The sequence below is a fragment of the Dasypus novemcinctus genome, chromosome 21 (genome assembly GCF_030445035.2).
Source record: "Dasypus novemcinctus isolate mDasNov1 chromosome 21, mDasNov1.1.hap2, whole genome shotgun sequence".
Classification (NCBI taxonomy): Eukaryota; Metazoa; Chordata; class Mammalia; order Cingulata; family Dasypodidae; genus Dasypus; species Dasypus novemcinctus.
In genome coordinates this window covers 86,443,939-86,455,723 of record NC_080693.1, presented here as the reverse complement: position 1 = coordinate 86,455,723, position 11,785 = coordinate 86,443,939, and the positions used below count along the sequence as shown (strand labels likewise).

The window sequence follows — 11,785 nt, the reverse complement described above, 5'->3', positions numbered from 1 at the left end:
CACCCTGTACTCACCTGCCTGGAGATCCAGGCTGGGGTCCTCCCAGGGCCACGTGCTCTAGGGCTGCCCGTCTGTCCAGCCTGTGGGGTGACTGAGCCCACACAGGAGCCCGGCTGATCTTTGCACATGGTGACGAGGTGAGTAAGACGGCGAGGAAGCAGCTGTGTCCCGGCCTCTGTGAGGGGCCTGGGTGCAGCGCCAGCGCCTCCCAGGTGCTTCCGTGGGAGGTGAGACTGCTACTGCCACACAAAGGATCTCATTCACATGATGGTTTCAATTTTATTGTTTAAATGCTGAGTTATAAATCCAGCTAGTGTGCAGTAATTTCATAATTTTTAATATGCATATCTGCAATAACATTGTGAGAGTCCCTTACTGTGGATCGACACACAATACTCAGAACAGCTTTATCATATTTGGTCTTTAGGTAAATAATAAATGTTTTAAAATTCCCTAAATATACCATTTTGAGCCATTTCATTCCACCAGGAAAATACAAGTTTTTTCCTCTCTTTAAAAAAAAATTAAATACCAAAATAACTACATTTAAATAAATAACGTTATGGTGATGACACTGAGAAGTTCACGATAAGGCCAGCGCCCCTCCTGTCCCGCGCTCGGCCCCTGCCTGGGCGCTGGGGAGGCCAGGCCTCCTGCCCACTCACCTCGTCTCCGTCCTCTCACTCTTGTTTCCCACAGGAGAGAAGTCAGCCTCAGCATCAAATTCACCTAGAAGGGGGAGACTTCCTGTTGCAGTCGGAACACAGCTGGACGCATCAAGGCCACAGCGGCGGGCGCTGGTCCAGGGGCGTCGCTGACACGCGGCTTCTGCTCGGCAGCGGCAGCGGCTCTTGCTGGAGGAGGGACGGGCAGTAAGTGGGGCCCTCGGACGCACGCCTGCGGGTGAGCTGCCGGACGCCCAGAGCTGGGCGACTCCACCTGGAAGAGCCAAGGGCCACGAGGGCCTTGCACCTGCCTTTGGAGAGTGGGACAAAAGACTGGATCTTTTTCTAAATGAAGTAGTAAGAGTTGTGTCGTTTTAAACATACACAATATTTAGCGAGACTTATTTTACTTAAGAGTGGAGAATTATGCCAGGGACAAAGTCAACACAAAGAAACAACAAAAAGTAGCAAGAAAGAGAAACGGTTAAGTGCAGCCCGTGCGCCCAGGTCCTCAGGTACATGCGGCGAGGACGCCGGCGCCGGGGCAGGCGGGGCAGGAGGGGCAGGAGTCCACCAGGCGGCCGCCCCCGCCACCCTGCAGAGCCGGCGGAGCTTCAGCGCAAGTTCAACAGGTCAGACAAAGTCAACCTTGCCATAGGCTGAAAACAAACAACAGAAACAAACAAAAACTACATTGTTTCTTTTCCCCAAATGAAATTTCATGAGAAGTACTGTGTGATTCCAAAATTTCCAGAGGAGAAATGGAGTGATTTGAAATGTCAGACCCCATTATTTTGTAAAGAAAGACAAGTCCACCTCAAAATATTCTAAATTCCACATGTGAGCAACAAAATACTGTCTGCCCCGGGCCCGCGCGGCCCCGCAGGCGGCGGGCGGCTCCAGCCCCTTCCCCGCGAGGCCCCTCACAGGCAGCGCCGTCCTGGCTCTCAGGCGGGGGCTGAGTCCATCCCTCCAGGCTGAGCCCTGGGCGGCGGCTCGTGCGGCCTGGCAGGGAAGGAGGCCCCGGCCCGGACAAGGTTGCTGGGGGTTCTTCAAGTGTGATCTCTACTGTAAGTCGAGGAGTTTTAAGGCCACCTGGGTTTTGCGTGTCCAGTGCTGAGAGGTGGAATCCAACCACAGGCCCCCACCAGGTGAGACCGCGCTCGGCGTCACGGGCGCAGATGACTCCTTTTGGCACCACGACGTTGATATCTGTCAGGCAGGAGGGTCTCCCAGGGTCTAGTTTGGGATGCCCTTTCCCCGCGTGGCTGCGGGCGGTGCGTCCACCTTCATGGCGACGACGATGCTCTCTCCGTCCTCGGTCTTGACCCGCTTCAGTCCCGGCTGCTCGGCCTGGCCGCCGTTCTGACGCTTGGTGGGCAGGGAGGCCGACGCCGAGGCGTGCGTCGCCAGCATGTGCAAAGGGCTCGCGGCCGCTGTGAACAGACGCACAAGTCAGAAACACACACGCCCAGGGGCGCATCGCCACCCAGCCAGGGTCAGCCCAGGGCTCAGACCTGCGCACCCCGGGGTGCGCGCCCCAGAATCAGGGCACAGGAGGGGCCTCCTGCCCACAAGACCCCACGTGAAGTGGCTCAGCCAGAGGGAGCCTTCCCAGGTGAGCGGCACGGCCTGCAGGGGCCGGGAGCGGAGGGGCCTGCGCGGGCCTCGGGGACCAGCAGCCCACGGCAACGCCAGCGAGCCAGGAGGTGCTCTACCAGCCGGCGGCAGGCCGGGCCTGACAGCACCGCTGCGGTGGGCAAGGGCCGACGTGGCTTGCCCGGGCAGAGGCCCCAACCCAGCCCTCCTGCTCCCAGGCCCGTCCTGTTTTAGGGTGTCAAGTGTTTCCCCAGGAAGGAAGCGCCCCAATTTCTTGGGCCAACCCTGCTGCAGGCGCTTGCTGTGGCCCAGCCACGGTCCAGGTCATGATGTGGCCGCAGCCCACCAGGCCCTGGGCTGAGCCTATGGCCAGCCAATCTCTTAAAAAAAAATTTAGGATATGTGAAGCAGGTGCTCAACCACCAGGCTACACCTGCTCCATTTCTTTTTCTTTTTAATTAAGTAATTTCTTAGGAGCCATCTCTCTCGATCCTGATGAAACTCAAGGAACCTCGGCAGACACGCTCACCGGCCGCCTGACCACTGCCGACTCCTCAGCCTGCGCTCGCTGGCGATCTGGAGTTGTCGCTGACCTGCTCCTTCAGCTCAGGCCCCCATCTGCTCCAAGGCACGGAGAGGTGACCCGGCAGGTCCCTCCCTGCGTACCCGCAAACTCCTGACACCTCCCGGCTCGTGCGCGCTCGCTGAGCACGCCGGAGGGTTTGCAGACTGTGGGTGAAGAGTTGCTGCTGAGGGCCGGGCAGCACCTGCGCAGGGCGGCGGCTTCCCCAAGGCGCGCCAGCTCCCCGAGTAGGCGGGCACTGCTCAGGGCCACGCGCTGGAGAGGAGGGTCTGGGGTGGAGCAGGGTCGGGAGGCCCTGGCTGTGAGCTCCCCCTGCAGGGAGGTGCACACTGGCTCCAGCTCCTGGTGCAGGCCCCTGTACTCAGCCCTGAGTCAGCACCAAAGGCCGTGGCCCCAGGCCTGCCCGCGAGGATGCCGCAGAGCAAGTGCGCTCCCCGGCAGGGGCAGCGCGGGCACCAGTGCCAAGCACAGCAGGGCTTCACACGCAGGCGGGAGGCCCTCCCAGCCCTGAGGCTCACGAGGGGCGGGGCCTGCGTCCCCGTTGGCCAAGAGGCTCAGCAAGGGGGGCGCGCGGCCCGGGCGAAGGACAAGAGCTCCTGCCCTGTGCTCAAAGCCACAGAGCGCAGAGCCACGGGAGGGAGGCGGGAGGCGGGAGGCGCTGCCCTGGGGCTGCTCCCACAGCCAGACGCGCCCTGCCCCGGGCCCTGCCAGCCCCGACCTCGAGCCTCAGGAGGGCCCCGCGGGCAGAGCGCCCCCACCAGGCAGCTGACAGGCCAGGACTTAGTGTCGGGGACACTCAACGGCGACGCCCAGCCCCCGAGGGCCAAGGGAGGGCAGGGCAGAGACCCCCCAGGACACAAGGCCCAGCCCAGGCGCAGGGGCAGAGGGCGCCCCAGCAGGCGCGGGGCCGGGCAGCCCACGAGCAAGCCTGGCGTGCCTCAGAGCCTGCGCCAGCAAGCAGGGGCGGGAGTGGGATGACGATGACCAAGGGGCCAAGCTGAGGCCCCGCGGCGCCTGTGCTCGCCCATGAGGCGGCGGCTCCGTGGGGTCGACAGGCGTGTGAGGCGCTGCTCTGCGGACGACCCCAGAGCCGGACGACACTCGAGGAGCAACAGGCTTCCGTGGAAGGGCCAGGAGTGGCCCTGACAGGGACTGCGGCCCTGAGGAGGGGCTGGGCCAGGGGCGGCCAGTGGGTTGAGGCCCAGCCTGGACCTCAGGGCCAGAGCGGCCGGGCCTGGACATAGCCCGTTGTCCAGACGCTGCCCTCGTCAGAGGCCACAGGACCAGGCAGTCCTGGGGCCGGCGCAGCTCCTAGCGGGCTTGGTTTGAGGGCAGTATCAGAACTTCAGGATGGGGGCGGACGCCAAGCGTTACGGCTCCAGGCACTTGGACCTGACATGCGCCCGCTGCCCCGTGCAAGGTTTCCCTCCAGGCGGACGGGACCGGCTGCTGGCAGGACGAGAGGCGCGAGGTCAAAAAAAGCAAGCTCCGCGTCGCTTGACCAAGTCGCCCACACCCACCTCTCGAGTCTGTGCAGCTGTAATTCCAGCAGGCTTACGGGTAGAGATTGGGAAGCTGGTTTTAAAATTCACATGCAAATAAAAAGGACCTAGATAAAATAATTTTGATAAACAGCAAAACTGAAGGACTCACACACCCCGCTTTTCCAGGAGGTTTGATGAAGCCACGAATCAAAAGTGTGCGGTGCTGCTGTCACCGCAGATACCCCGACTGTGGACCAGAACAGAACACCCCAAAGCAGACGGTCACAACAACCCACGGCGAAAGGATCTAAGAACAAATGGCGCTGGGAAGGGTGGGAACCCACACAGAAGGAAATGAAATTACCCTCACCTCTCACCCAAAACTTAACTGAAAATGGATCACAAACCTAAACACGATAGCTAAAACTGTAAAAACATCTAAAAGGAAACAAAGGGGAAAATCCTCGTGATCTTGGGTTTCACAAAGATTTTGCAGAAACTAATAGAAAAAATGGATAAACCATATTTCAAAATTTAAGTAGTTTGCCACTCAAAATACTATTTTAGGGCCGACCCCATTCAAGAAGGCAGAGCGAGAGGCTCCAGGGCCGCCCCCAGAGAAGCTCTGAACAACAGCAAGAACGGGCAGAGCTCCGGAAAAGAGTTAAAGGTGCAGGAACTGCGCGAGTGATGAATCAAGAACACATAGCTTTAAAACCCACAGGAAAAGCTCATGGTGCCCTTACTGCGCCCCCCCCCCCCAATAGAGCCAGCCCACGCCCCCTCTATGGGCCCCTGTGCTGCTCCGGTGGGAAAAGAGTAGCCCCCCTGCCGCGGGGCGGTACCTGCATGTCGGTGGGCAGTACGGAGAGGAACAAGGAAATGCCTCTCGCCTTGCCAAGCAGGGAGAAGTAACTTCTTAGACTGAAGAAGTGTAAGGAACGATTAAGTCCAAATTGACTGGGACAAAAGAATAACCAGCTTTAAGTCGTGCAAGAGAGCACCGCAGATAGGGAAACTATTGCCGAGGGAGCAGGGGGCATTCGAATCCCCGTGGGGAGGAATACCAAAGGTAAGAGCGCGCACCAGCCCAGGACAAGACACGCTCAGGCGAGACAGAGGGACCCTGCGCGCACTTTCTCGCTGGAGCGCCAGCCACCGTGGTGGCCATCTGCAAACACCTTGAAAGCGGTGTTTGGTTGTTTTTGCTTTTGTGTGCAGCTGACACTTGAAATCTCTGTCACTATCTATGACTAAAAACATCAGGTACAGATAGGTCAGGGAATAAACCCCAGGGAGAACATTTTAGAATATTAAGATGTACAGTGCAACAAAAGATTATAAGACAAACAGAGAAACAGGAAATAAAGACCTACACAGAGGAACGCGGTAAAAACTCAGAAACCATCAGTGAACAATACCTGACTTTGAATGTACTGGACCAAGACTTAGAAAAATCATGATCCTCAATATATTCAAGGAGATAAAGGAAAACACAGAGAAAGAACTAAAGGATATCAGGAAAACAAAGACGGAAAACTTGAGACTCTCAAGACAGAAACATTTAAAAGGGGAACCAAATTAATATTAGAGTTGAAGACCACAATAATTAAAATGGAAAATTCCCTGGAGGGTTTCAGCAGCAGCCTGGGGCTGGCAAAGGAAAGAATCAGTAAACTCAAAGACAAGACAATTGAAATGACTCAGTCTGAGGTGCGGAAAGAAAAAAGAACTTTCGGGAAACGGACTTTGGCCCAGTGGTTAGGGCGTCCGTCTACCATATGGGAGGTCCGCGGTTCAAACCCCGGGCCTCCTTGACCCGTGTGGAGCTGGCCATGCGCAGTGCTGATGCGCGCAAGGAGTGCCGTGCCACGCAAGGGTGTCCCCCGCGTGGGGGAGCCCCCGCGCGCAAGGAGTGCGCCCGTGAGGAAAGCCGCCCAGCGCGAAAAGAAAGAGCAGCCTGCCCAGGAATGGCGCCGCCCACACTTCCTGTGCCGCTGACGACAACAGAAGCGGACAAAGAAACAAAAGCAGACAAAGAAACAAGACGCAGCAAATAGACACCAAGAACAGACAACCAGGGGAGGGGGGGAAATTAAATAAATAAATAAATCTTTTAAAAAAAAGAAAAAAGAACTTTGAAAAGCAAACAAAAGCCTGAGAGCCCTGTGGGACACCATTAAGCCTACCAGTACTCAGACTATGGGAGTTCAAGAAGGAGAAGAAAGGGACAGAAGGGTTACTCAAATAATGGCAGAAAACTTCCCAATTGAAACAAAGACATGGATATGTACATTCAAGAAGCCCAGAGAGCCACAAACACAATAAACTCACAGAAATACAGGCCCAGAAATAGTGGTCAAATGGCTGAATGTCAAGGACAAGGAGAGAGTTCTGAAAGCTGGAAGAGAAAGGCAACGAGCCCCAACAAAACTGAATGGCAATTTCTCATTAGAAATCATGGAGGGCAGGAAGGCAGTGGGACAAAATACTTAAGAGTGCTGAGAGGCAACATTTGCCACCTAGAATTATATATTCAGTGTATTAGTCAGTCAAAGGGGTACTGATGCAAAGTACCAGAAATTGGTGGGTTTTTATAAAGGGTATTTATATTTGGGTTAGAAGCTTATAGTTACAAGGCCCTAAAGAGTCCAACTCGAGTTACCAAAAGAGGCACTTCCTCACCAAACTCTGTTGCCATGTACTGGAAGACGGCACCGGTGTCTGCCAGGGCTCAGCCTCTTCCTTCCACTGAAGGCTCCGTGGGCCCAGCCAGCCGCTCTGTTGCCTTCACAAGGTCAGCTGTGAACGACCAGGTGAATGGCTCACCTCTCCTCCTGGGGCCTCTGCTGTGTCTATGGAACTCTCTCTTCCTCTGTATCTACTTCTGTCTGTCTCCTTGACCGAGTGTCCATTTAAATAGCCCAAACAGTGGGTCACCCCGATGACGTGGTTGAATCAAAGCCCTAATCTTAACATAATTTAACCAAGGTCATCTCAGCTGAATCCAATATAGTTAAAGGGTCTCAGGCCCAGAGGAACAGACCAGTTTACGGAGATGTACCTATATCTCTTTGGAATTCATAAATAATAGCAAACTGTAACATTCAGAGAGAATGTCTTTCAAAACCGAGGGAGACAGGGAGGCGAGCACTGGCTTCCCACATACTAGGTTGGGTTCAATCCCTCACCCGGTAACTCAAGAGGGAGAACTTAAGACAGTCCCAGATAAACAAAAGCTAAGAAAGCACATCACCAGGAGAGCTGCCCACAAGCCATGCTGAAGGGAGTCCTCCAGACTGACAGGAAGGACACCAGACAGCGGTTGAAAGTGGCACAAATAAATGGAGACCCCAGTAATGCGGCATTGTATCTTTTGGTGTGTGATAGCTCCAGATCACTCCTTATGAGTTCTAAAATGTAAATGTATTTCAAGGATTGATAAATCTATGATTTAGGACATTCAATATATAAAGTTATAATGTGTAACATCCAACAAAAAGGTGGGGGATGGAGGACCATAAGAACAGTATATCTGTATGATACTGAAGTTAAAATGTGATTGTTATAGATTTAGGATGTTAAATTTCAGCCATATGCTAACTGCAAAAAAAATTATGAAAAATATATACACAAAGAAATGAGAAAAGACTCAAAAGGTAAAATTTTAAAAAATCAAATAAATATGAAAGTAGGCATCAACAGAAGACTTGAGGGGAAAAAAGTATAAATTTTACAAAGACCATATAGCAAAATGGCAGAAGGAAGTCCTGTACTATCAGTAGTTACTCTAAATGTAAACGCATTACACCCTCCAGTCAAAAGGCAGGGATTGGCAGAATGGATAAAAAAAAAAAGTATAAGCCATGTTTCTTTCTAGGACTTTAACACTCCAAGAAGAAAACGTAGCGAAATATCTTCAGGATCTTATGTTAGACAATGGTTTCTTAGATGTTACACCCAAAGCACCGCTTATTCAACACTGTATTAGAAGTTCTAACAGAGCTATCAGGCAAGAGAAAGAAATAAAAGGCATCCAATTTGGAAAGGAAGAAATCAAATGATCCTTATTCACAGATGATATGATTCTATATATAGAAAACCCAAAGAATCATCAAGTTACTAGACCGGATAAACAAATTCAACAGTTACAGGATATAAAAATGCAGAAGTCAGTTGAATTCCTATATACTATTAAAGAATTACCTGAAAAGGAAACCAAGAAAACAATTCCATTCACAGTAGCATGTAAAAAAATAAAAAACCCAGGAACAAGTTTAATAAGGAGGTGAATGACTCATACACTGAAAACTACAGAACACTGCTGAAAGAAACTGTGGACAAATCCATGTGCTTCAGACTGGAGACTCACTACTCCTCTAAAATGTTAGTACTGCCTATATTGATAAACAAAGTCAATGTAATTCCTACCTGATTTCAAAACGTATACACATCTGTAGCAATTAAAACAAGTATTTTATGACATCTCTCACATGATAAATTAGAATAAGCAAATTCAGGGAGGCAGAAAACAGAAGAGTAGTTTCCAGAGTTGGGGGAGAGCCATATGGGGAGATGTTGTTAAATGAGTAAGAGTTTTGGTTTGGAATGATAAAACCTGTCTGTAAAAAGACGGTGATAAGGGAAGCAGCTGTGGTTCAACTGAGAGCACCCGCCCACCATATGAAAGGTCCAGGGTTGTAGACCCAGGGCCTCCTGACCTGTGGTGCGCTGGCCCATGCGCAGGGCTGCTGCGCGCAAGGAGTGCCGCCCTGCGCGAAAAAAGCGCAGCCCGCCCAGGAGTGGCGCCACACACACAGAGAGCTGATGCTGCAAGATGACGCAACAAAAAAGTGACACAGTTTCCCGGTGCTGCATGACAAGAATGCAAGTGGACACAGAAGAACACACAGCGAATGGGCACAGAGAGCAGACAACTGGGGGGAGGGGAGAGAAATAAAGAAAATAAATCTTAAAAAAAAACACACACACAAACCAAAAAACACTGGTAAAAGAAGACGACCAGACCTGGGACAAAGAAACATTTAAAAAGTGCTAAGTATGCTGAAAATACTTAAAAAAAAAAAAAAAAAAAAAAAAGTTCTAAATATGCTCAGAGAGGTAAAGGAAAACATGGACAAAGAACTAAAGGACATAAGGGGAAAAAATATATATACAAAACAAAAGAAAAGAAAACAAGGGAATATAAATAGAGGGATAAATACTATGAAAAGAAAACAAAGAGCTAAAGACCACAGTAAAAGAAATGAAAAAGTCCTGGAGGGGCTCAACAGCTGTTTGGAGCTGGCTGAAGAAAGAATCAGAGAATTTAAAGATAAGACAAAGGAAATAATTTAGGTTTGAGGAACAGAAAGAAGAATGAAAAAAGTGAACAGAGCCTGAGGAACTGCTGGACACAATCAAGCATACCAATTCCGTGTGGGAAGAAGAGAGAAAGGAGTGAACACTCCACAAATTTAACAAAACGCATGAACATACAGGCATACTTCGTTTTATTGCACTTCACTTCTTTTTACAGATTTATTTATTCCCCCCTTCCCCTCCCCTTGCCCTGCTGTTTTTGCTGTGTTCATTTGCTGCGTGATCTTCTATAGCTATTTCTCTTTTTGTCTTCTCTTCTCATTTTTTCCCCTGTAGGATTCATTGGGACTCGATCCTGGGGTCCTCTGATGTGGAGAGAGGTTTCCTGTCAGTTCCTGGTTTCTGCTGCACTTCACCTTGACTCTGCCCTTCATTTCTTTTTTGTTGTGTCATCATCTTGCTGCATGATTCACTTGTGTGGGCACTGGCTCGCTGCACGGGCACTGGCTTGCTGCGCAGGCACTGGCTCGCCACGCGGGCATGCTCTCTCTTCTTTTTTCACCAAGAGACCCCAGGGCTCGAACCCAGGTCCTCCCATATGGTAGGTGGAAGCCCTATCACTTGAGTCACATCCACTTCTCCTACTACACTTCATTTTATTTCGTTTGTTACAAACTGACTTGTGGCAACCTTGTATTGAACAAGTCTATCATCTCCATTTTTTCAGCTGCTCATTGGCAATTCTTGCAATATTTCAAACTTTTTCAAGGCTGTCAAACCCACCCAACTGGAGCAGAACAGTCTATTCAACAAATGGTGCTGGGAGTTATCTTTTAGATATTCATATTTAAAAGAAAAAATGACAGCCCTTATCTCACATCTTATTAAAAAATTAACTCAAAATGGATCAAGGACTTAAATATAAAAGCTAGACCCATAAAATTCCTAGAAGAAAACATAGGGAAACACCTTCAAGATCTTGTGGTAGGTGGTGGTTTCACAAATCTTACAACCAAAGCACGAGCAACAAAAGAAAAAATGGATAAATAGGACATCCTCAGAATTAAACACTTTTGAGCTTCCAGTGTCTTTGTTAAGAGGGTAAAAAGACCCCATACACACCCACATACACATTTTCCTCTATTATTACTAGCTTAGTGTGGTACCTTTCTTACAATTAATGAACCATTACTGAAGCATTGCTGCTTACCTAAGTCTATGGTGTATACTGTGTGCTATACGGTTCCAGGGCCTTGAAAAGTGCATACTGTCATGTGTCCATCATTGCAGTTATCACAAGGAAAAACCTCACCACCCCTCTGTTCCACCTACACATCCCTCCCTCTCCTGTCTGACACTGACAACCACTCTTTTTTATATCAATGTTACAAGTTCTTCTGTTAACCCAAGATAATAATTATAATGACAATAAATCTACTTTGGTCCATGAAAAAAAAAAAAAAAAAGGTAAAAAGCCAGCCTATTCAATGGGATTAAGTTTTTGGAAACCACGTATCTGATAATGGTTTGAATTCCATGTTAAAGAGATCACACAACTCAACAATAAAATGACAAGCAACCCAATTAAAAATTGGGCAAGACTTAAATATTTTTCAAGAGGAAATACAAGTAGCCAAAAAGCAGAAGAAGGTGCTCAGTATCACTAGCTTTTAGGGAAATCCAGAACAAATCTCAAAGAGATATCATTTAATGCCTTACACAAGGACCGTTATCAGAGAAACACAAAACAGCAAGTGCTGGGGAGGATGTGGAGACACAGGAGTGCTTCCCCCCGCTGGTGGGAGTGCAGCACGCGGCAGCCTCTGTGCAGGACGGCTGGTCCTTCCCCAGGAAGCCACGCACAGGTCTGCTGTAGCCTCCAGCCATCCCGCCAGGAAGGAACAACCAGAGGAAGGGGAAGCAAGGGCGCGGATAGACATGTGCACACCGCTGTTCACAGCAGCATTATTCACGATGGCTAAAACATGACAACCCAAGCAGCCGTCAACCAATGGATAAACAAAATGTGGTATATACATACAATGGAATACCATTTAGGTGTCAGAAATGAACTTGGGATGCATATGACAACATGGATGAACCTTGAGGACATTATGTTGAGTAAAACAGGC

General features: G+C 50.2%; 1 protein-coding gene across 2 annotated transcripts in view; it reads right to left on the bottom strand.

Annotated features, from left to right (window-relative positions):
- Positions 1 to 254: 254 nt before the first annotated feature.
- The window catches only part of FOXK2 (forkhead box K2), an 85,586-nt gene continuing 74,055 nt past the window's right edge, over positions 255 to 11,785 (bottom strand). For both annotated transcript variants that reach the window (XM_071210861.1, XM_058284964.2), the window contains one exon: positions 255 to 2,101. In XM_071210861.1, coding sequence (XP_071066962.1) covers positions 1,483 to 2,101 — 619 coding nt within the window. In that variant the 3' untranslated portion in view covers positions 255 to 1,482. The remainder of the gene's footprint in view (positions 2,102 to 11,785) is intronic.